This window comes from Cynoglossus semilaevis, chromosome 12 (genome assembly GCF_000523025.1).
Source record: "Cynoglossus semilaevis isolate Cse_v1.0 chromosome 12, Cse_v1.0, whole genome shotgun sequence".
Lineage (NCBI taxonomy): Eukaryota > Metazoa > Chordata > Actinopteri > Pleuronectiformes > Cynoglossidae > Cynoglossus > Cynoglossus semilaevis.
Genome location: NC_024318.1, coordinates 4363336 through 4388877, shown reverse-complemented (window position 1 = coordinate 4388877; position 25542 = coordinate 4363336). Strand labels below are relative to the sequence as shown.

At 41.0% G+C, this 25542-nt stretch overlaps 2 protein-coding genes across 9 annotated transcripts in view; one reads left to right on the top strand and one right to left on the bottom strand.

Moving 5' to 3' along the window:
* LOC103387078 (pleckstrin homology domain-containing family A member 1-like) overlaps nucleotides 1-4262 on the bottom strand; it is a 20021-nt gene extending 15759 nt beyond the window's left edge. The window contains exon 1 of one of the 8 annotated variants that reach the window (XR_003051249.1): nucleotides 4124-4262. The gene's annotated coding sequence lies outside the window, so the exon portion shown is untranslated. Of the gene's footprint in view, nucleotides 1-2983; nucleotides 3610-4123 lie in introns of those variants that run through there. The other 7 variants (XR_003051250.1, XR_003051248.1, XR_003051251.1 and 4 more) reach the window with 7 other exon arrangements.
* The window catches only part of phactr2 (phosphatase and actin regulator 2), a 27095-nt gene continuing 5434 nt past the window's right edge, over nucleotides 3882-25542 (top strand). Inside the window, exons 1-5 of the mRNA XM_025060938.1 lie at nucleotides 3882-4235; nucleotides 21594-21782; nucleotides 22386-22460; nucleotides 22634-22774; nucleotides 23886-24283. Coding sequence (XP_024916706.1) covers nucleotides 4100-4235; nucleotides 21594-21782; nucleotides 22386-22460; nucleotides 22634-22774; nucleotides 23886-24283 — 939 coding nt within the window. The 5' untranslated portion in view covers nucleotides 3882-4099. The remainder of the gene's footprint in view (nucleotides 4236-21593; nucleotides 21783-22385; nucleotides 22461-22633; nucleotides 22775-23885; nucleotides 24284-25542) is intronic.

Genomic DNA, 25542 nt, shown 5'->3' with positions numbered 1-25542 from the left:
GCGTCATTGTGTGTTTACTACGATGACAGTCTTAGATTGCCGTGCCTATAGCATCGCAGTATATCCCAATATAACGTAACGTTGCCACTGTATTGCGATACATACTGTATGGCCAGATTCCTGCCAATACAAACATATTTCACAATAATTGTGACAGTAATAATAATAAAAAAAAGTTAAAATGTTTTTAGGGTAAATAAACCTGTCCAGCCCAGAGCCTTAGGCTGTTTTGGTTCACTGTCCTCTCTGTTACTGAGATGTTTTCAGCCACAACACACTGGTGTTTTCAGCAAAATAATCTCAACAGTACAAGATGAATTAATGGTCTGCAATAAAATACAAATTTACCACAGCAATGTTCATTAAACTCAGGAGTCAATCCCAGAAGTCCATGTGTGAGGGCGGGGGGGGGACACCCTGGACAGTTGACCAGTCCATCCGAGGGTCACATCTTAAAGTCACACTAACTGACCTTATTCTGCCCTTGGAGGAACCCCACACACAAACTGGGACAACGTGTAAACAACCGCTCCAGGTTTTAGCCCAATATTTTACTGTTTCTCAGATTTTTTTTTTCTTAATTTCTACGTATGAAAAAAATGTCGAAATGTTTGTTTGAGCACACCACGTACTCATCGGTATGTGCTTCTTTGTCCAAGAAACTTTATTTCCAAAGACGTTTTGTTCTTCCAGCAAGTCATTAGTACATGTTTGTTATTCACAAAAATATATTTTCCTGATTGGAAGGAGAACCTGCAAAACTGCAATCTTTGAAATAACACTTGGCAGAGTAACTCACCCTCTGTCTCTCAGAAGTAATCAACCCTAATTATATTTAGATAGTTTGGTTTGTTTAGTTAATTCTAGAAGCTGCTCAGGTTGTTCTGCTGCTCAGGGCTCTTATCTAAGACCGGACTCGAACCCGAGTCCTTCTGTATCAGTGATCCAATCAGCATCCAACTGATCTAAGTTCAGTTCCGTTTTTTCAAAAAACAACAACATTGTGTTTCTGAATGGTGCCTTTGACCAGGACAGAAGGTGACAGAATGTTACAGTGTTTTCCTGATGATACAGTCTGAATCAGAGAACACTCTGAATGTGGTCAGACAAGGAAAACGAGATAAAAGTTGACTAGCAGAAACGTTCGCCCTGGTAAAGAGTGCACACTTGGTGAAAGGCATTTGTTCACCATCACGTAGCAACCAACTGGTCACACAGAGCCGGCCATAAAACATCAGTAAGCAGCAGCTGTGGAGCTGATTATTTCACTGCTCATTATCTGGAACCAGCGACACCGTCTTACAGTAACAACAGCTGGCAGTCAACACAGCAGGAGAAATGTGTCTCACCGAATGTCCTCCACCACACGAACAGCTGATCAGTTATGTAGGTGTCAATGTCAGGACAAAACAAGATCAACACCCAGAGGGAGAATATCTGTTACTGAGGCCTTATTGATCAGCACCATATACTGTAAATGACAGCCTGCAATGTTGTTCCCTTCATGCAAGAGTTTAGTTACTATTCACAAATAATTATCAAAAAACTCTTACAAGATAACTTCTTTAACAACAAACGCAAAGAATCCAGTTCTGCTACAGTAAAACTACTATTTTTTTTTCATTTTAGTTTCTATATTATTTGTTATCTGTATTTTTTTTAAATCATTTTAGTTTCTATATTATTTGTTATGTATCAAATACTAACCACAGTGGAAAGACTTGCAAAGTCAACTTGTCAACTTAATAAACTGTGTCAACTGTAAGAATTACACCGAGTTGACCTGAGTCATGTTCACACCTCTGCGAGTTAACAGATTTACAAGTATCAAATTATCATTAGTCAAACCGTGTGTCAAAAGTTGGGCTGTGGAAAATGAACGCGTTGTCATTACCATCATGACTGACTTGAATACATTCAACTCTAAAAATATTGACGTGTATTTTTTTCATCATCGTAATAATTCCAATACTCAGATCGGTCTCAAATAAAACAGCTGTGATGCACAGACATCTTCCTGCTGTTTTTAGTCTTTCTGCTAACGCATTAAAAAGAAAAAAAAAAAGGCCAAATTTAGGAATATTGATTTACTTCAATTACTCATGATCAATCCTGATTATTCCACAGTATGATTAATCATTAGTCCGGTGATTAATCAAATTAGAATTTAACTGTTTGACATCTCTAGTTAACAGAGAATAAATACACAATGCAACACTAGAAGTGCAGAAGAACATCTTCTTAAAGTTGATTACACAGACTATGTATTATTATGGTATGTTTATTATTATGACGTACACATAGATAAATATTCGTAATTTGGGCATTTAGAAAAAAATCTGATCGAGATATTTTGTAGATTTTTTATCAGACAATTTGACAAAGGTCACAGATAACCCAGGTCGGTCGGTTCTTTTCGGATGAAAGCGTTAAAGTAATTTCTGCTCAGATTCCGGCTCTGACACGTTTGACAGTCATGGTTTCTGTGATCCTGCTGTTCAAGAACGAACAGTGAAATGCACCACAGCTAATAGTTAACCTGCAGAACCGAGGGTTGAGTCACTGTAAGAACATTTCTGTCTTACAGACGACGAGGGGAAAAAAAAATCTAGCACAACACATAAATACCACTCCTGTTAGCAGAAAGGCAAACTTTGGCCTGAAGTTAACTGAGCTCAGGCTAGCCTGTATTATAAACCCGTTGCTACTTCATACCAATGATGATTACTTTCCATTTAATACACAATAACAACGGGCATTGGTGACTATCAACTTTTTCACGACTGAATATGTGTGTCGCTGCGGAGACTCGTTTTCACGCACGATCCACGTTAACCATGCTAACACTAGCAAACTCGCTACAACTCAGTCGAGTCAAATCTGACAGCTAACTTTCTCTGTACGGACTAATGACACATTTTTCCTTACAGCTAAGCGCGTTTTTTCTTTTTATTTCTCATTCTTTAGACAAAAACAACCTTACCAGTCTTCTCTTTTAGCTCGTAGGCTCCGTTGTGTCGTAAAGATTCGTCCTCACTGTCTCAGCCCATCTCCGCAGATGCAGTACGCTCGGATTTTTTTCTCTCCCTTAACCCAGTTTACATTGAGCCACGCCCACTTCCGTATATAGACCTGACGCAGCTACGCATTTGACGTTGACGCTACCGAACCGTAGCGGTACGTCAACGTAACTGCCGTATTGGCTCTGGGCCACAGTTGTCTGTATGGTTTCTGTTTTTTGTGTGTAATTACAGGGTGATAATGGATGTTGTGCTTCATTTGAGAAACAGTTTAAATTTAAAATGTTATTTCTGACGGACATTCATATCTGCGTCATTGTTTACTTCTCATTTAGCTGCTGTTATCGATATTAACTTCTATATTGTTTATATATTTTGGTGATTCAGAATCAACCTTTAGATTTTAGTTTTTCTTTGTATGTAAATCCAAAATATACAGCCCTGTAGTTTAATCATTAATGGTGTTTAAACTCAATAAATCGACCCTGGGTATTTTCTATCTTGTGATACAGTATTGCTGTATAAAAACATGACAATTGTGGTAGCATTTAGTGACCTCTGCTGGTCACTTTTGTAACTACAACAAATACTAATTCATAGTTTTCACTTTTGGTAGAATTAATAGATAATAAGCGAAATATTTAAAACAAGAATAACAAAATACTTTCTATTTTCTACACCGATTCTCTTCTGTATATAATTACACCAAGACGGGGTTTTCTTCTGTATATAATTACACCAAGACGGTTCCGTACAGGCTATAAGGCAGATTTATATAAGTGAAAGAAACAGGTTCAGCAATTACTCAGGCATTTGGCATGTTCATAATCCTCCTCTCAACCGTCAGGCCATAATTTGAAGAAAAGAAAAAAAAGGAAGAATGAATGAGCTATCACTCAGGTAACCTGTACGTCTGTCTGAGGAGATGGGCGTCGACAAAGACAGGAAATAACACTCTCACTGCGGAGTACAGGCGGCGGTGCAGTCGGCTGTGACTGCTGTGACTGATCATGGCTCCAAAAGAAACGAGGTTCCTGTGAAGTTCTTCTCACATTGGTCTAACAGAGTAACAAGTGACCATGGGAGAAGAGTCGGACACTTACTCGGAGTTGAGGCACTTAACCCCGCTGTGGCCTCTGCCCAGACTGCGCTCTCTCAGTGACACCTCCGGATTTCGCTCCAAAGTTCTGCAGCGGCTGCGGGGAGCCCGCTCAGGTAGGACGGATTTTCACAGATCCTGAACCTGAAAAACGGACACGGTTTGTTTTTCAATTTGAATGCATTGAATTGGAGTTTGCTGAGTTTCAGCATGGCGTCAAGGCATTTCTGATACATCAATCATGTAGTTTTGGTGCTGCGGGTTCTACCAGTTGCTCGAGGCCAGATCTGCAACAAGTAGATCTGCAACAAGCTTCAGTCTGTCTCTGTGACTCTGTTTATACAAAAATAAAACAACAACTAGTGTCTATTTAAAAACCTATAAATTTAAATTGATTGATCAATGTGACAACTCAGACAAAACTGAAGAATTTTTACAAGTGGGTAAATGAATTAAAGTGAACACTGGTTACTCTGGTTTACTCCTATGGTCCTAAAACCTCTTACCTGGTCATTGGTGTGAAAGTGAGTGTGAACTTTAGTGTGTAAAAGACCACACTCCATTGAAATAAATTCTTCTTTTCCTTGTTCCACTGAATGAATGACGGCCTCTTATTGTTGTTTACCTCAGTCAGACTTGTTTATCTGCCTGGTGAGGTTCACCGCAGCAGGACTTTGGCTGCTGCCGCTCTTTTTTTTTGTTTCTCAGAACCATCAGTTGCAGGTCACACTGTAGTTTGGTGCCTGGGGCCTTGTGCTGCTGAATGCCAACTGACATTCTTGTGTGATGTGCGTCAGTAGTTTGAACCACTTCCCATCAGCCACCTTTAGCATTTTCGTGTGCTCTTCTGAAACTGCACGCCTACACCACCTCCTGATTTAGCACAGCAGGCGTGACATTTATCAATAGACAGTTGGGTGTTTTTTTTTTTTTTTTTTTAAAACAATGCTTCTTGTTTTCTATGTCCTAATTAAATGATTACGCGACATGAAGTTGTTGCTTTTCTGGTCCAAAGATGAAAAGAGGAAATGATGTGCTTATCTGGTTACGTTTAATGGCAGGAAATAATCATGATTTGGACCAGTTAGGAAATTAGATGTCCAGACTTGTTTATGTCTCCGGTCCGTGGAGATTTTAAAGAAATCTGGATGAGTAACCCGACCTAATTATATTGAAAATACATTTAAAAAAAAAAAGAAACAACAGATGAGGAGTTAACACCTCATCAAGTTCATTTGTTTATTGAAACAAATTAATTTACTGATGTCTCCTGGTTTATTTAATATTTCTATTTAATTTATCTTTAGTTTTATAGATAGTATTAGTATTTTTTTTTTGTTTTGTTTTTTGGCTTAGTGTCCTAACTGTGGTTTTTTTACTCTCTCTCTCTCCCCACATCACCCACAGAGCTGTGTCATCTATACGTTCTATCTTCCAATTTTGCATAATTATAAAAGCAAAGCTCAACAGTGTATTGGTGAAAGAACAAAAAGAAGCTACTTTTAATCACATTCATTCATTCATTCATTCATTCAGTCAATATATATATAAAAGTCACAGTTCTGGAAACAGAGCAGTTAGTGAAACAAACAATAGAGGGAGCCACCTACCTGTGACACAGTCTTTGTTTCAACGTCAGATTCAACGTCACCTTAAAGTTTAAGGTGTCAAATTAAGTCAAATAAAACTGTAGATTATTATTGTCATTTGCCTTGAACTAAAAGAGAACCTAAAACCATTATAACTGTTAACTGTGTAATGTTTTTATGAACTCCAGGTCAGTGTGAAAATCCCACAGACCAACACAGAGCTTTTCGATTGAAAATATAAAATACAAGAAAATCAAAAACATTGATTCTGATGATGGCGTTTGCACATTGATGTAGCCTATGTACAGACATGTGGACCACACTGATGTAGCCTATGTACAGACATGTGGACCACACTGATGTAGCCTATGTACAGACATGTGGACCACACTGATGTAGCCTATGTACAGACATGTGGACCACACTGATGCAGTAGCTGAGATACATTTGATTTTGTGTAAATGTGCACGAAAATGTACATCAATATGTGAGTATAAAAATATAAATTTCTTTTGGGTTTTCGTGTAGGTTATAAAATCAAATGAATTAATTATGACAAATTATAATAATTAATAATTACAAAATAAGAAAGTAAAGAAACTTGTGGCTGATGTGAGGGTAAAATGAGAAAAACTAAGAATTTTTTTAAATAACATATTTAAATCTATATTTTTTTTTAAATCAATAAGTAAACAAAGAAAAAATCCTAGAAGCAAATCAAGTCAAAGTGAGAGAAAGAGCAGAGAGAGAGGAGATTTGGAGAAAATCTTAACCAGGAGGTGGTGATTATGGAGGCTGTGGAGGAGAACGGTGTCAGTGCACGACTCTTCTATAGTCACTGTCCTCCAAATAACATTAATTACACACGCTTCAAGTTCACAACAACTACTTGTCAAATGTGCTGTATNTTCAACAGCTGCTCACATGCCAGGGATTGTTTCTCCTTTGGAAATAAAACGTTCTGTGTTCTGTTCATCTGTGTTGGAGCTGGAGCTGATCCTCAGTTACCTTCAGCTGCTGCCGCACACTTATGACTCTGGACACAATTTTATATTTGATTAAAAATGCCTTTGGAACTGGAGTATTAATTAGTATTAGTATTAATTTGTTTAATTCCATTGAAAACATAAACAGAGAAAACATGGGTCACACAGGTCAGGGTCAGGGTCAGGGTCAAGGTCAGGCAATCTGGCCATGAAATGTCCCCTCACAGCTGCTGAAGTTTATCATTTTCCTGTGGAACAACAGACACGTCTGTCACCTCCACTGTTGTTCTAGAAGAGTGGTTCTCAAAATGTGGTACGCGTACCACCGCTGGTACACGAGCGCTCTCTAGTGGAACGCGGGGAAAATTCATGTTTTTCACATTTGCATTTTTCAGTTGAATAAATCTGAAACATACCACGCACAATTAATACAACATCTAAACATAAACACTTTTATAACCATTTATAAATATTTAATGTATCTCCTGTGTGGTGGAAGCCAATAGTGAAGGCCTACGCTGCTATATTCTAATGTTGGTCATCATGGTGGTACTCAGAGAGCTCAACGTTTTCTCAGGTGGTACAGAGTATAAAAAGTTTGAGAACCACTGTTCTAGAACAAACCAGATCAAACCTTAATGCCCCAGCAGTGGTAAATATCACTGGATTAAATTTTTTAAGTTTTAAATTGATATTTTCTCAAGACGTATTTTCACCGCCACAGTGTGAAGACAGAAGTGCTGTTCAAAGGAAACTTGTGTGACATACTATATTGTTGTTGTGTTGATTGTGCTGATGAAATGGAAAATACTTCTTTGTTCCTCAACAGTTCCCACATACAGGTGTAGTTTAGTCAGCATCTGTTTCAGCTATAATCCGATAAGACGGTGTGAAGGTGAAATGATGAGCCAGGTACTTTTCTTCTTCCTGCGGGTTAACGCAGCGTGTCACATGTCAAAGTCTGAACTCTCTTCTTCTTCTTCTCTGTGCTCGGTAACTTTGTTCACCTACTCCGTAAGCCTTTAACTTTGCCGTTAGCTTATTCGCTGAGAGGTCAGAGTGTGCAGTTAGTTGACGGTTTGATGCCCAGTCTACCTCTCTCTCTACTTATTATGTCTCCCCCTTTGCTCTCTATTATTTTCTCTCCCACTTATTTCTCCCCCCGTTATTCTTTCTCCCCTCTTTATTTCATTCACACTCTTCATTCCTCCCCCTTTTTCTCCGTTATCATTCCTCTCTTTCTGCCACTCATTATCTCTTCCTTTCTTATTATCTGCTGTTCTCCCCCTCTCCGTGACTCTCCCCCCTCTCTCCGGAGTAACCTGATTGATCTGCCTCTCTCTCTCCAGTGTTCTACATCAAACCTCACTGATGGCTGATATTTGCAGTGCAGTTGTTCTCCTAAGTGCCTCTCAGCTCCTCCTCTATTCTTTATCTGTATATTTAAATCCTCTCCATTCCTACCTCTGTGTGTGTGTGTGCATCAGGGAGTTTATGTCTATTGATTTATTCAGCTTTTTGATAATCACTCATGTTGTGTTTATGACCACCCCTCCTTTCTTGTCATGGTGCAGTCACTGTGGCGGCGCCACCCTGAGGTGTTTTATGTCTAAGTGTTTTTAAAAACATATAAAAAAATCTATGGCCATGAGATGATAAATGTACTTTAACTTCTCCAACTACATCATTAGGTTCAGTCACAGTCAAACTGTGCGGCAGAACAACATGAGGTCAAACTGAAAATCACTCAAAAACATCTCTATTAAGTCCTCCTCCTCTTCCTCTTCCTCCTCCTCCACTTTCTCTGTAACACCTTCATTTCCTGTCTGCATCGTTTCCTCGTCTCTCGTCCACTTCTCTACGTATTATTACGTCACCATGAAACATCACCACATTAGGAAGAGAAGCCAGAGGAGAATATCCTGATGAGGAGGAAACTGAAAAACTAGGAAGACAGAGTGAGAGACAGAGAGAGACGAGGAGGGGAGTCAGAAACCAACATTAACTTCTAATGTTCTCTCTACTGGCGTGAGCAGCAGGAGGTGAACAGGGAAGGACGAAGGGAGGAGGGAGGAGCAGACAGGGGCAGGAGAGTGACGGAGGAGGGAAGTAGAGAGCTGGAGGGAGGAGTAAGAAAAGGAGGAAGACTGTGAGAAAGGAGGAAGGGAGGGAGGGAGGCAGAGGAGTAGGGAGAGGTGGTGTGTCAGGAAGAGGCAGGGATCAGCTCACACACTGCAGCTGATCATAATAAGACCTGGGTCAAACCATGGAACATGATGGTGAGTTTCATCCTTCCTTATCATACGGCTCTGTCTGTGTCTGTGTGTGTGTTATATACCAGGACTAACACACACACAGATTTTCCCTCACACTGCCTTCATGTGTCACCTGTCAGTGACTGTGTCAGTCTGCCTTCACACCCGGCCTCCGATCAACTCTTTCGTTGTCTATCTGTCGTCGTAAGTTTGTAAAACCTTAAAGCCGGGTGGAGAAAGAGTTTGTCCGTGGCTCAGTCGGCGGCCGGTGGCGGCGGCTGTCATTGTTAATCATCATCACAAACAGTTCAGGTTTTTCCTGACTGGTTTCATCATCTAAAATAACTACAGCGGCGATGACGGTGACGACAACAGAGCACAGTCACAGACTTTACAAAAAAGACAAGCCAGACAACTACACTGTATATACTGTGTGCAATATTAATAAGATGCTAATGCTGCGAGGAGAACACTTTATAATATTACGCTCGGCCGTAGGTGCGTCCACTTAACCAGTCCCCCTGGTGCCACCGGGGGCGGTGGGGAGGGTGACACTTTGATTAAAGGGTCCCTGGGTTTATGGACCACACTGAGACGGTGCTGAGCCTCGTAGTACAGTTATTAGTATCTTCAAACGGCACTGTGATCTAAGAGTATTCTTGTGTATCAGACCTACTGTACTATGTCCAGTTGATATCCTGTTACAGCATAGTATTCTTAGCTGTTACGGTACAAGTAGCACTGTTATAACCTAATTGTGATTCACAACAATAATGATAAATATTGTCTTTATCAAAAATTGAGATTATGTAAATCATTGATTTTTTTTTTACCATTGTAAATATTTTCTTGCGTTCCTTGAACTTCCTCAAACCAAATAGCAAAGTGTGCTTTTCAAAATCCACCCCTTAATGACTATTAATCTGGAGCAGTTTGGTTCTATTGGATTTCTGGATTCTGTGGCAGAAAAATACAGACACTTTTCAAAGTACTACTACTAGTTACTGCAGTTAAAATGGTGCCAGAGATGACCACTGAGATTTGAGCGCTTCTCATTTGGAGCCAGTGACTTTTTCCTCTTCCTGAACTCTACAACTTTCTTCTCCCATTTTGTTTTGACTACCACAGAAATGAACCTGCTGCTTAGTGAAGAGGCCTAGGATTATTTATTGTATCTTTACGTGGCCTTTAATGAATATTCATTGTCCGTTTCCCTGCAGATAAAACATTCAGTGAGATCATTTCCTACAGATGGTTTCTCTTTTAGCCATCCTGCGTTGATTAAACAAAATGACAACGTTTGGTGCCACGCTCAGCTGGAGGAGGCGGCCGCTTCTATATCGGGCCCATGTTATCTAATATAGTTTAATTACTGTTTGCAGAGGTTGTCATGACACGTTACGGGCGGGAACCTCTCACTGGCTGCCATGTATTTGTAAAGACAACTGCAAATTTGGGCCAGAGATATTCAGATTGTTTTGGGGGGTTTTCCTCACAGCTGATGCATAGAGCAGTAAATAACAGAGATATGAGCCAACAAATGTCAACGCTGTTGTGACTATGTCTAAAAAAGCATTTTGCATGCATGTGAGTTTCACTGAGCGCATCTAGAAGTAGACGAAGAGCTGGTCGTGGAGCTCTACTGTGTAACGGCTCTGATCCGTGTTGACTGTCGATGTGTTGCTGTATGTGTTGAAAACAGCTGTAGACTGCAGACCGTGGGCCGCAGAATTTGGAGCGTTGATGTCGGAGGAGTTAGCAGACATTTTCCAGGGACACACTTCAAACAGGGATGTTTGACACGTTCCCAGAAATAAGAGAATCTAACTTGACTAATGTCAGCAACGCCATGCTAACCTTATTTAGCATGATACGTAGCAATCCAAAAACCACAACGAATCGTGTTTAAGGCCAAGTGTGCAAATAATTATCTAGTGATTATCTAAATGGTTAAACATGAGATTTAAAAATAAAATAAAAATAGTTGTAATCAATAAAAATAACTCAAAACTATATGTACCCTGTGATTGTGGTTGACAGTTTCCCAGGATTTAATACCACCTTTACACAATAACTACTCACATTGGGCCCTGCCCTTCATCTTTAAAGAGGATGAAACAGTAGATGATGAAGATCAATGGAGGATTCGACCAAAGATCTTTTTAGATTTGCAAAAACTAATCAAATGTCACTAAAAGTTCATTTAGAAATAATCCAGAACAAATAGGCATAAAAAAAGAACTAAAAAAACATCCACAGTGAAGAATTGATTTTTTTTTTTTTTAACCTTGCTGGTAAACCTGCTCCTGTGTTTGCACTTGTACGATTGTCACTATCTAAACACTGGTTCAACTTAATGTCCTTTGGACAAGGACCAAAGCAAGCACTGTCAAACAGTGGAAGTCTGGTTTCAAACAAACTTCACGCTGCTCAGTATCTGTCGCCAGCTTTTCTTGTAGTAACACCAACAACACATCACGACGACCGTTATTTCACAGTCTGGTTTTATATATGTAGGATTTAAATAAATGCCTGCTGGAGTCTGTTCACTGTAAACATTCGCTGTCCCCGTGTGGCCTCATCTCCTCCACTGCTGCTTCTACATTTTCCTGTCTGTGGTTATTATTTAGAAGGCCCAGACTGTCAATCTTTTCCCCTTGGATTCTCTCAGCTCCAGGATTTTCCTCCCTCCTTCGTTCCTTCATTTCTCCTATCTCTAAAGCTCATAACCACCCCCTCCTTCCTCTCTCTCTCTGAGGCTCTCAGGCCGTCCGACTGGCAGGATGTCAGCTATTGATTTATACAGACAACATTTTAGCAAATGGTGGCTTATGGGTTGTGCACAAACAGAATACAACAAACAGGAGATCAGGTTTCAGGTGAGTTGGCCTGGAAATGGGCAGATGAAAAGAAAGTGACAGGAACCGCTGCCGGGTCAGAGGAGGAAAAGAAGCCCAGATGATGTCATCAAGTCCAATACAGCCACCGGCCTCAACAATGAGACCCCACCTCCTCTAGGACTGGAGGAATAATATGATATATTAATATATTTGTGCACTAGCATCCTTTCACTGCCTGAAACTGGGCCAAGTCCAACAACCAATTATTAGGTGACATGACGATGGTTATTATTAGGGCAATAAAATTAAAAGTTTTATGGAGCAGGTTTATTTCCCTGCATCCCAGAGGACAATACTACAAGTCGACAACATCTTTATATGTCCCATGGTGAAATTCAAAAAACCCTGAAATAACAGCATCATGACAGGCAGGTGTAGATCTGGGACTGAACTGCTTTGCCATAAAAGTGTAGAAATCTACAGGTAACAATAAATATCCATGACATCATCAACAACAGTCCATAGTTAACTCTAACCTTCCTGATCTCCTGTTTGCTCTTAACGTGAAAGTCCTGAGTAGAGAACGATTAATTAAACTTATCTTAACTTTTCATCAGGAGTTCATTTACAAACAAAAAAAGTTACTTTACTGCTGTGTTGGCATCAGATCTTAAATCATATATTCATTTTTTAATGATGAAAATGTAGAAAGCCCGCTTAATTTCTCATGTCTCGGAGAAAGAACACATGTCAAAGTAGTAGAAGAGGAAGATAAATAATAAATTAATTAATGAGTTCGTGAAAAACACAGTAAATTCCGCTGAGTCCAGGGATTTGTGTGCGAAGGTGACTCTTTTCCACTGGTGTTTCCTGTGTATCCTGACACTAAATAACTAAGACCTACTGACTTTTCATCGACCGGAAAAGCAAAATTAAAGACAGGAGAAGAAGAGAAGGAGGGGGAGAAAGGTCCAAAGGAAAGGACTGGACTCATCAAATATTAAGCAGTAGCCTCAGCAGAACAAAGAGGTAATAATTGTTTAAGTGCTACTTTTCAGAGCTTTCTCTTTGCCTCTTTATTTATTCAATTTGGATTGTTGACCTGTAGAGGGCAGCACACATTGTAGTTGTCACACAACAGAGTCTTAATATACCACTTAATTCATGTATTACATTCACACATAAGTAGCTGGAGAGACCCTCTAAAAGCCAGGCATCAAACTAATGTATTGGTGGTCTTTTTTTCCCCTGTAAGGCGAGAGCTCTAACCACTGCTGCTCAAACATGGTCTTACAGAGAGTCAGTGGTGTTTAATACACTCCTATCTGTGAATAATCCACTAGAGTTTTAGCTGGGTGTCCATCAAAAGTATTTACCCCCGTCCTTGAAAGCTATCAGGTGTGGAGCTGCCCCCATAGCCAAAAGAGGCCCTGTCCCCAGGCAGATAGACCAAAGGCCCTGCTGACAGTCCACAACCTAGATTTTTTATTTTTATTTTTAAAAACTATTCTGTTCCTTCTACAGGTTATTGTTGCAGAGAAAGAATCTTCAAACTAAAACTATCTAAAAACTTGTGGAAAAAAATGTGGTAAACTACAGGTTTGCAGTTGCCTAAAACTTTCACACAATAAAAAGATACAAGAAATAAATTATAAAGCTCAAAATTATAAAACACAAAACATCTATTACAGGTGAATAAAAAGACAATAAACCAAATGTTGGAACCATGAACCAACAACATAAATACATTTTCATTGTGTAAAAAGCTGGTATTGATACTCCTGGGGATATTTTTACCAAACGATAAAACCGTGGTTTGAGAGGAGAGGGCGCGTCATGTGATATGGTGAACGTTCAGTCACGTGACGTGTAGCACGAGCAGAGCAAGCGTGTATTGATCAGGGCAGGGTCGAAACAGAGGAGCCTTGAAGAACAGGAAGAGTACGACTCTGACGGAGTTTTATAGTTACCACTAGGTGGCAGTCTCTTGTTGAAATGCCCCATGATGTGAGTCCCAGTCAAACGGTTCTGCATGGTTTCAACCCACACTTTGGTGACATGATAACGGATATCAGTCTCTCTCTCACACACCTCCCTCCACCCGCAGCCACAGACCCTAAAACCGCGTACTATGTAAAACAAATACTATGTAATATTTACCTTTGACTTCAGTAAACATCTTACAATGACAACACCTCACAGTTGTTTTGTAGAGAATAATCTAGTTTTATTTTTTAAGACAGATTATCTGTTCACACCAGCTTTAAATCTGATCATGTCTGGTCATGTTATGAGTCGGTGTGGAATCGTGTATAATCTTTTTTTATATATTTCTTTTCTAGAGTGTGTGTCCTCCTGCTCCAACCATTGAACCTATTGTGTTGGCAAGAAAGTAGAATTAAAGCACGATTTAACCACCAGAGGGCGCCAATCCGATGGTTGCCAAAAGAGCTTCGTTTGAATTTAGGTATTTGAATTTGAATTAATGGAAATGTGGACCAAACACTTGAAACAACAGTCAATCTTTCTCTGGTGTGATTACACACAGTATTACTCCTGGTCTTTTTAAGCAGCTGTTGAATGTGTAAATCGTGTAAATAACCAGTCACCAGGTCCGCCCCAATGTGATTTTGAGATAAATGTGAAGGGTTGAGATAGACAGGACTTACCTGATGCTCCCTTTAGCCTCCACATTATATAGGGGACAGTGTTGACCAGATCACGTCAGCCGTAGGACACCAGATTCCAAAGGTTAAACTCGCCGGTCTGCCCAGAGTTTTTTCATCCGCGGCTACTGCAGCCTTTACCTGATTTAAGTATAAACATCACTGACGTTACTAAACTAAAAGTGATTTTTGTGTTAATAATGTGTCAATAACAGATGAATAGTTGACAATCAATACTAACTGTAGTATCAGTTATAGTGGCAGACCGTTACTGTTGTGAGGTAAAAGGCCGGCTGCATACTGACTATGATGATGATGTATAAAATTAAAAAAATAAATTTAAAAAATAAAACTTTTATTTAGTTTTATTCATGATACTTATAGATACTAAACATTGATGTCAAAACTGTTATTTAAAGTACATATAGTAAGTATAAATACACTTGACCAACAAAGCAGCATTTGAATAACATACCCTAAATTGGGATATAACCCTAGTGTTAGTACGCCATATTACGGGTTGTCCAATTAAAATAGGTCTATTAATAATTCTTTATTTACTTTTTTCGTTATTCACAAATCCACAAACTAGCTTCACGGTGTACTTCCACAAATGACAACCTTCTTAAAAATGAGTAGCATCATCTTGTTAGAGTAAAAACGGTGTACAGTGACCACGGTAACACTACAGAATTAAAAATAGAAATACAAAGTATACGTTTGAGTTTTCCTACAGTTCTACACCTGTCCACTGACCTGAAAACTTGTTTGTCAGTGTTGTCTTCGGTACCGAACAAGATTGACACATTATTACAGAGCCCGCGGTTTTCAAAACATAATATTTGACATATTAGCTTGTCCACTTGACAGGAAGTTGGTCGCAGGTTTAAATTTCAGTTCTCTCGAGAAGCTCGTGACATCCAAGATGGCGGCCCTTGGTTGCTGAATGTAAACAAACGGGTGACTATAAAATATCTGACATATACATTTATGAATCATTACGGGCAAAGAGTTTGAGGTTTTAAAAAATAATCATTAAAAATGAGGGATTTCCACCAAAAGCCAAGACGCTTTAATTTCAACTCTTCTCTTATGGTACATACATATACAGTTTCCCGCTCGGTGAATTCTTCAAACTTGTATCAACATGTAAACTCGGGGTTAAATGTGTCGAAACACAGCACCCCACTGAACCCGGCAGCGCCTCCTTCTCCTCTAATGTGCATGGAGGAACGACAAGCATTTTTCAGCTGCTTCACGAGGAGGAGGAGAAGTAGAAGGAGGAGGAGGGAGGGAGAGGGAGGAAGGAAGGTAGTGTAGGGAGGGGAAGTTCCTACGTAGTTCTGAGCCACAGTCAGTCACAGAGAGTGAACCAAGTTTCCAAAGACTCGGCCATCACGGGTTCTAACTCCTCTGAAATGAACAAACTCGGCGTATTCAGGCCGGATTTACTCGGCGAAAGAAGCCCGTGATCGCGGGTTCTGGGCCCGGTGCGCCCCGGTGTCCTGGATAGAAGTGAATATGGGTCAGACCGCTGTGTCTGCTGTGTCCCACACCGCGAGTGGTGAGTGTGCTGTGTACTTCTGCAGCCTCCCTCTTTCTCTCACACACAATTACACAGACATTCCGCTATCTTCTATTCGGGAAGTCTGGCTGTTTTGAGACATTTCGTTATTTAGGCGACGTAAACGATCGACACGTTCACACGGTTGCACAGACACAGGTTTCCTGCTACATGTGTTCAAGTAGCTCGGACGCTCTGACATCATTGTAACTGACAACTGTCTTCCAAGTGTGTGTGTGTGTTGATGTGTGTGTATGTGTGTCTTTCTGTCGATTGTGTTTGTGTGTTTCTAAAGCGACTCAAACTCTGAGGTACAACCTCTGATGTGCAGTTTTTTAACATAGATATTTGAATGACCGTGGGAAGAGTAAACACGTTTCCTAATAAAATCAATCAATAAATCATCTTCATACAAAAGTAATCCAACCAATTATTACAATTTATATGGCAGTGGGTCAGAACTGTTCTGTTTTCAATCTGTTCTCAAACTTTGGAAAATTGTTGGAAAAAGGACCAATAGATATCAGTATTTCAACATATGCAAACATAAAGTTGTTTAGGAGGAAGCCAAGCAAAGATATTTTTTAAGATGAGTTAAAAAAAAGAGTAATGACTCTCCAAATAAAAACGGAGAGTGTGTTCACCTCATTTGAACTAAGAATGTAGGTGTAGGTGAAGATTTTAGCACATAGTTGAAATAAAACACAGCCCACGCAACACAGCTTAGGATGTGTTTCGCAGCCCATCATCAACGTATGACTGTTGAGAAACACACGTCTTGAATGCACCAGGCAGTCGGTCGTCTCCAGAGCTAACTATGTAATCTACTCTTGTGGAAATAGCTTTGACTGAGTTGTAAGAATGTGTGTGTGTATGTGTGTATACAAGAGTTTTGTTAGACTAGTGACTCAACCATGGATGAGGACAGAGGAGGGGGGTGTCTTTACAGCAGCAGAGCTAAGCTTAGAGATCATGGATCATCTAGAAAGACTTTGGTCTCTGTAGACATGATGTTAACGTTTTTATTCAAGGACCAATCGTGCAATTCATCTCTTTAAAACTTGGCCGTATTTGGCGATCCCATTCACTCTGTGTACCTTTGGCATCTGCTGAAGGCTAATCCTGTTCCGGAACTTTTATTTGCTGATATATTTAAGCAGCACGGAACACTTTTTTTACAGTGAAGGAATTGGTTCCAATGTGCACAACGGATGAGCAGCCACCTCAGAACTCCGCTGTTAAAACAACATCACTTCATCCAGTCTGGTCACGAACCTCGCTGCAGAGCTTTGAAAAGGCGGTGTCTGTAAATTTGAAGTTGGCAGAACACACTCATGGTCCAAAGGCTGATACAAACTGTTGGCTGTCATGGAGATGAGCTGCTGTTGTGACACAGTTAATCCAACCAACTTTACCCATGTCACTCACACGTTCTGTGAAACGGCCTTCCCTGAAATTGCTTCACTTACTCACTTCACACAGTTTAATTGCATATTAATATGGAACCATGCTGACTAAAACTGGTCATTTTACTGATAAAATTGTAGTTAATTTTATCAATATAAACGATATGCTCTTGTTCTGTATCAGGTAAAAAAAATCTTTCCGAGTCTTGGCTTTTCTTAGTCTGCCAACGCGTTCTCATCAGAACGTCAACTTATTTCTTGACCTTTGTTCTGATGTGATGTCATAGCCATTCACAGCTGTTGTCATGTGGGAACTGAACTGAGTTGCCCGTCTTGAGTAAAAAAGCAGCGTCAGGCCTCCGCCCGTCGGCCTGTGTTGGAGCCACAGCTATAAAAATCACTCACAGTCCATTCACATTTGGATGGGAAACTTTACAACTCTGGGTTTTGTTGCATTCCTAAGTCAACACACATTTGGACCTTGAAGCTATTACGGTCATATACGCAACACAGGGCAGGTTTGTATTACCTAATGGGACATGATGATCTGCTGTAAACACTGGCTCTTCAGGATCAGCGTAGGGCAATAGACTGTGTGATTGGATTCGAATGAGAAATTGTGGCTTGCTGTTTGTTTTTAGTGTGTTGTTCATCTTTATGCTTCACTCACAGACTTTACAGAAGTGGTAAAGTCTAGAGCGACAACTCAGTGACACCCCGCCCCCGTGCTGTTGTCAGGCTTCTCGTTTGACCCCTCCCCCTCCCCCCCGTGCTGTTGTCAGGCTTCTCGTTTCTCCTCGTTTTTTTCTTCTTCTCTGTCATATATTTACTTACTGTAGATTCTGTACTTTCCGTCTCTCTGTCCCTCTGTCTTACCCCTCCCTGACTCTACCTCCATCCACGATGCCTGCTTCTTCCCTCTCCAATGACTTCCAGTGAAGGAAGGAAGCCTCTCCCTTCCCCCCCCCTCCCTCAGTGAACACATGTTCCTGCTGTGACCTCTGAGAAAAATAAAATAATGGGACTGGTTTGTGCCAGTACATCCAGCCTCAGTTGTGTGTCAAACGTGAAAAACCCCAGCGGCGTCGGCCGTTGTGATTGTTCTCTGTTTGGCGTCTGAGGCTGAGTTTGTCGTTATTCTGTCCACTTCCACAGTTGCTGCCGTTGAAATTCTGATTCATCCTTCCTGTTTGACGTTGTGGGGTTATTTGTTGACAGAAAGGAATTGCTCAAGTGTGACATCTGTTGCAGAAACGTAGATTCAGCAGTTGCTTTGTGCAATAAAAATCCAAATGAATCTGCGAGGTCACGCTGTTGTAATTAAAGAGTGGTGTCAAAAACCTGTGGCTTTTCTGAATTACAGTGTTATTGTGAAACTGAAACGTTCAGCCTACGTTGAGTTAACGGAACGTTGACTTCCGTGATCTTTACGGTGTCGTTCTTAAAGCTGTTTCAGTAGAGCTGAGTCGTACTGAAGCTTACAGTTAGGTGGCAGACAAATGAGCCTTTTCAGTTTAATACTTTTAATGTAAGTAGGGAAGAATAAAATTCAAAAAATACATATGTTTGCTCAAATGAAAATAATAAAATTAGCCAAAAGGTAAAATATAAATAAGGCAGAAAAAATATTAAAGTTATCTAAACTATCTAAACATTAGCTAAAACAAAGCTAAGCTAAAAAGCGTTTGCATACATGGTAACTCATAGTAATCCAGTGGTTCCATATTGTAGCGGTTAGCATGCCTGCCTTTGCAATCAGAGAGCAGAAAGTCTTGGGTTTGATTCCCAGAGGAACTACAAGTCCCTAATGGCACCTGTGAGTTGCAACTATACACTTAATGGCGCCTCCTGTGGCAGTCTAAGAATATGTTGGTTGCTAAGACTCACACTGTAAAGTTCTCCATTGTGGGACGAATGAGGGACTCAATTATTATTATTATTATTATTATTATTAAAGATAAAAAAAATCCCCTCTGAATATCCACTTCCTCTGTCTCCGCTCTTTCTCTTCCTCTCTCTCTTACACTTCTGCTGTGGTCCACCAGGCTCTTGTCCCTGATTGGACCCCCAGCGCAGGGTCAACACTTGAGCTAACGCTGAGGACAGCAGCTGTGAGACACTTTCCCATCATTAGTTGCTCAAATGTTCCTATTGTTTTGATTTGATATCGACACAGGAAGAGGAAGTGCATGTTTGTGTGTGTGTGTGATTTTGTGCAAGTGTGTGTGTGTGTGTGTTAGGACTAAATAGGCGTCAGGGGAGAGCTGCCTGTACGGCCCGTTTCCATGCGTCTACTCTTGTTTTTTAACTCTTAATTGTTCACTCTGGTAACTGGAGCACTGACTCCTCGACAGCCTGTTGTGTTGAACACAGGTGGTGAGCGATTGTGACTCAACAGTTAGTGAAGGGCCGCCTTTTCAAACACCGATTTTGAGCCACTTCTAACTTTAGAAACCTGAGGAGCCCATTTGGGTCAGAGGGAGGGGCCAGTCAGATGATAAGAACCAAAAATAAAACCGTGAATCAATTAGTAACAAAAAAGAAGAAAGAGCACTCTGATCATTTCGACATGTGGTGTCAGACCAATCTGATTTATCAGAGAGAAATTACTTTGTGTCTTTTTTGTGGGTTTTTTTCTGACTAAGCACACTGAAAAAATAGTGATTAAATGTGTTGGGTTTTTTTTTTTAACGTGTTATTTTCCCTGTAAGAACTTTACACTAATTAACGTGTTAAATCTCTCTCTAAAACTACAGGTCACCTAGTGCTGTTAGCATGTACCACACCACAGTGAATGGGCAGCCCACAGCCTGTGTCCTCACAGTGATAAAACAGTTCCAAAGTGCTTGTGTCTAAAGAAGAAAGTGAATGAGCTGATATATTGATCGGTTTTTATTCCAAACAAAGAAGAAGAAAGTCTAAAGTCTGAAAGCTGGTTTCTGTGGTTCTGACATTGGAATTTGTCTTTCTAATGAGACACATGACACTTAATGACATTTAAAAACCAAATATTGACTTTAGGGACAGATGAGCGGGCGTGGTCTTTTATAAACCCACAGCTATTGTTGAACACATGATTAAACAAAATTAGAAAAGCAAATTTAGTGAAAAACAAATACCGTGACCAAAGACAGATCATGTTGTTCCAATGGGAACAGTGTTGGTGTGGTTCTGTAGTTCCTCACCTGACCACACATCATCAGTATGGACTCAACAGTTTGTCCTTTGAACTAATTTTAACATCAATTTTTTAAAAATCTCATTACATTAATTCATACATACAAATTCATCAGGTCTAATGGATTATTTTTGACAGCCTATGTTTGTAGACAACAAAATAAAACATTTGAACATGTTGTCATTTTAATATTTCTCACTATTTCTTGAAGTGTGCGGAACCAAATTAGCTTTTTTATCTATCAGCTACCTATTGTCTGATTTATGGTGCAGCCTATAATGTTGATGGGCCCCATAATGAGAGTTTGGACAGCAGGTATGGCCCATAATGTGGACCATACCTGCTGTCCAAACTCTGTCTCCCCGGCTGTTTCTCTGTAGGCTGGATACCAATATATCAAATGTGGGTCATACAGAAGGGTTAAATAAGGTGATTTTTAGAAGTTAAAAAATACATCTGCCTTGACTAAGATTAAAACCATGTGCAGGTGAATTCCAGGCAGAATCTCCAGTTAAGTTAAAAAATACATCTGCCTTGATTAAGATTAAAACCACGTGCAGGTGAATTCCAGGCAGAATCTCCAGACTCTTGAATTTTTTTTTTTTAGTCTAATGTTGTTGAAACAACAACAATTTCCTTTGATTTGAATGTTAGGAATTACACACCTCCTCTCTTTCCTCTGCACGGCTCCTCAGTGAAGCTCGCTGCACACATTTTTACCGCAGAACGTTCACAGCACATCTGAGCCTTCCACAGGAAGGGGAGGAGCCGTGGATAGACGGGCATCTGGCCAGTCATAACACACACACACACATATACATACTGCAAATACATTACAGTCAGTGCAAGAAAATTCTTTGTGAGATGCCTAAGGCAGAGATGAGGGTTTGACACAATGTTGACCCTGTTCCTTCAGTTGAACCAGTTTTCTAAACCAGGGGTTATTACCGTCCTCATGTTTTAACCAGAAAGGTCATGTGTGTCTTTCAGTTGATGGTTTGGAGAAATCATCATCACTGGCCAGCTGTGACGTGGTCGTAGACAGTGCCACCAATACCCAGAATGCATCTGCACCGCGGCAACAGCAGAAGGGAAAACTCTCATCGTTAGGGAAACTGTTCAAACCCTGGAAGTGGAGAAAGAAGAAAACCAGCGACAAGTTCCAGGATCTTTCCAAAGGTACGATGCAAATGTGTGTCCGTTGCTGATGCTGAAAATAGAGCATGGTTTCTCTTCCTCCACACTGGCGACATCTTGTGGTAAGATATCTGTTGCTAGCTCACTTAGCCTCCAGTCTTATTTATTGGTCGTTTTTGTTGTCTGACATCATCAAGTCGTCGTCATAAAAATCATCACGTTATTGTTGATCATTCATCAGCAACCGTTAGCTTCTCTACTCTACTCTGCTGCGGCTGTGATGTTATGGAATACATGACGATGGTTCTGCCACATCACCAGCTCCACCACGACAGAACCGATTAGTTATGGGGGCTTTTTCAAGTGGGTCAAGTCAGACGACGGGCTTCATGAACGTTTGGGTCACGACCTCAAACTCAGGTCAACTGTGGATGATCAGTAGAGAACCGTCGATGTTGTTGACCGATCTCCAAACCTGTCGGTGTGAAGTTCCTGGGACTCAGGTTGACTTGATCCAAGTTCCTCGTCCGTCATCTTCACTCTCTTATTCTCAGAATGTCGTGATTGTTTTGAACCAACAAGAGGAACATCATGAAGTAGTTGAAAGATTGTCTTCTTTTAAATCCTAGCTTTTCTGTCCTTCAGTTCTAGAGAGAAAGATCTCCACCAGGCAAACGAGAGAGGAGCTCATCAAGAAAGGAGTTCTTATTGCCGACCAAGGTTTGTCTCACTATGTGCTTTTACTCATGTCGCTCCACATGTTTAACCACACCATCAGAACACAGACAGGTTGACCATATACCTGACCCACATGATGACCTAAAATTTAAACTCTTAAAGCCTCCACGGAGTAAACGTGACTAAAATGTGTGTGTGTGTTTTCTTCACTTCAGATGAACCAATCAGCAATCAAAACCTCAACGGCCACGCCACACCCAGTGTGACAACAGAGGAGGTCAAAGTTGACATAGAGTCTCCAGAAGTACAGCTGCAAAACCAGGCATCTGGTCCCGTCATCAGTGAAGAGAAACCAGGTAACCATCAAAACCAGTCTGTGGTTCACAAACCAGTCTGTGGTTTATAAACCAGTCTGTGGTTTATACCAATATCAACCAGGTGTCTTTTCACTGTGTTTGCAAAAAAAACTGCAAAGCAGGTTTTTTATTCGAACTTCAAGCCAAGCCAGACGGCCCCACACTGCATGTTTCTTGTTTGCAAAAAACACTGCAAAGCAGGTTTTTTATTCGAACTTCAAGCCAAGCCAGACGGACCCACACTGCATGTTTCTGGGGTCCTTAGGGCAGGTGGGGGCTGGGGGGTGGGGTCACCCACCCACCACCAGGTGTAGCCTCTTGTCCAGTCATTCAGTGCCACTGCAGTCACAGCAGCGCGATTTTGTAGCAATGTTACAAAACTGCTGACACCGCAGATCGTCTAAGTGGAGTCTGGTGACCTCCTGTTTGACCTCTGCCCAAATGAAACTGGAAAGTTGGAAGTTCCAAATGTGAAACTTCATTAAAAATGCTGCTATTTTTGATTCTTTAACGTTTTTTCCTCTCAGTCCTGGAATGCCTTCCTATCAGCAGCTGCTTTCTGCCTGACACTGAATCCTCAGCGGGGTCTCTAATGCGTTTAGATAGACGTTCCCATTACTGAGGCTGCAGTGGGTATTTTCAGCCTGAGCAGGGCAGCGTCTCCGTCTCCTAATGCCGACACCTCCCCTCCCTCGGGCCACTGCTCTTCCCTCTGATGCTATCCTAAGTGTTGCTGGGGTTTTTTTTTTGTTTCATCTCAACCCTGTTAGTATTGAACTCAGCCATTTGTTTGTTCATTTAAAAAAAAAAAAAAAAACAACCCAAGGCTTGAACAGTCAAGAGACTAACTCTGCTAATGCAGCAGCTGAACATAGACACTGGAGGTTTAATGGCTGAGTTCTATCTGTGGATCTGTGCAGACGGCTGCACAGGACCGCAGCTCTCACAGCTGCTGCTCGTCATTAGCTCTTTTAATGCACTCTTCATCATTAACCATCTCTTCCGTTTCGCTTTGCCCGCCCGCCTGTCGATTGGTGCGTCTTTGACCTCTGTGCTCCACATTAAACCTCACCCTCATCTGCTCTCACTCTGCTTCCTCTGCTCCGCTCAGACAAGAGCGATACTAAAAGCCCCGCCCGAACAAACCAGGTCCGACCTCCAGAAGCTCAAGCTAAAAAAGCCCAAAGTGCCACCGTGCCTGCATCGTCCAAACCTTCAGGTGGCGCCGGAGCCACAAACAGGCACAGAGACGGTGCCTCTGGGACTAAAAAGACAACCAAAAGCACATGCAAGACAGGCTCAGCCTCCACTCAGCCCAAAGCTAACCCGCGGGGCGCTAACAACACTAGTCGTGTGACTGGTAAGTTAGCGCTGCCTGTTGACACTGCAGCCTGTGTGCTTACACCCCCCCCTCCACGTCTGCCCCCCCTCACCTCCACCCAGCCCTGCATGGAAAGTGTTCTCCTTTATCAGTTTGAAGAGGGAAACGGCCTTGTTAAAAAGCTGTCTGTGTGTGTGCAGTTCATTATGTTTTAAAAGTGTTTTCTTTGACTTCAGTTTTGGTCTTTTTTTTTTTTTTGTTTTTTCTTGGTCGAGTCTGTGTCTGTTTTGTCACGGAGCCAAACGGAGGATTTATTCACTCTGTTCTGTTAATGATCCAACCTTCCACTGTGTCTTTGTGTGTGTGTCTGTGTGTGTGTGCTGTTGTTGGACTTGATATCATACATCAGGGGTGTCAAATTCACAAAACTAAAAACTGGCACGAAGTCTCGGGCCAAACTTAATATTCACTGAAAATTTTACAGGAGTTGTTCATGTTTTCTCTTCTCTCCAGATCTGTAATGTAGAATTTTTTCATTAGGAAACAAACCTTGGTTCTGCACAAACATTGAATCTGGAACAACTAAAGATTAATAATAAAAACACACGAGAAATTAAATTTAAATTTAATAAATAAAATAAAATAAAACACTCTTATGTCTGTTTATCTGTAGCCTTTCCAGTTCCTTTTTAAAAAAAACAAACAAAATGTATGTGCGGTACATACAGTACACTGCTAATACTACAACTTCTGCCAGTATATCCAGTACACATTTGATATGATCTTACGGGCCAAATATTTTGAAACTGCGGCCCAGATTTGGCCCCCAGGCCTGAGTTTGACACATGTTCTACATGATGGTGAGTGAAACTCAAGAGCTTTTGTTAACAGTTAGGGTTGTTAGGAAATATTGATACACTGAAAATATCGCAGTATTCCGTTTCACGATACCGTATCAATACAGTGGAGCCTCCTGGTGGTCGAACGCCTCCCGTTTCCAACACTTTCGACTGGACTGAAATCTAGGAAGAACCACGTCCCACAGGTTCCACCGGACCTCGTCCAGATGAACAGTCAGGACTGAAATAAACCGACTCTGTGAAGAGACGTTTTCACTCTGACTGTTGGACATTTGTCCAGATTAATAATCCCATCATTTGGATTAGTCACATGTTTGTTTTCTTTTCAGCCAAATCTTCCCATCCAAAGAAGACGGGAGGAACATCCAAAACCTCCTCCTCCTCCTCTAACCCTCGCTCTCGACCGTCTAAAGATGCAGCAGCCACAGCACAGACTGACAGGACAGAAGCAAAGACCAATCGCAAAGCGAGCAGCAATTCCTCTATGTTCCACAAGTCCACAGCACAGACCTCCGGTCGGTCTGCGGGGTCTAAACCCTCACACCCGTCTACAGACGCCAAGGCAGCTTCATCTAAAACCCCCGCTC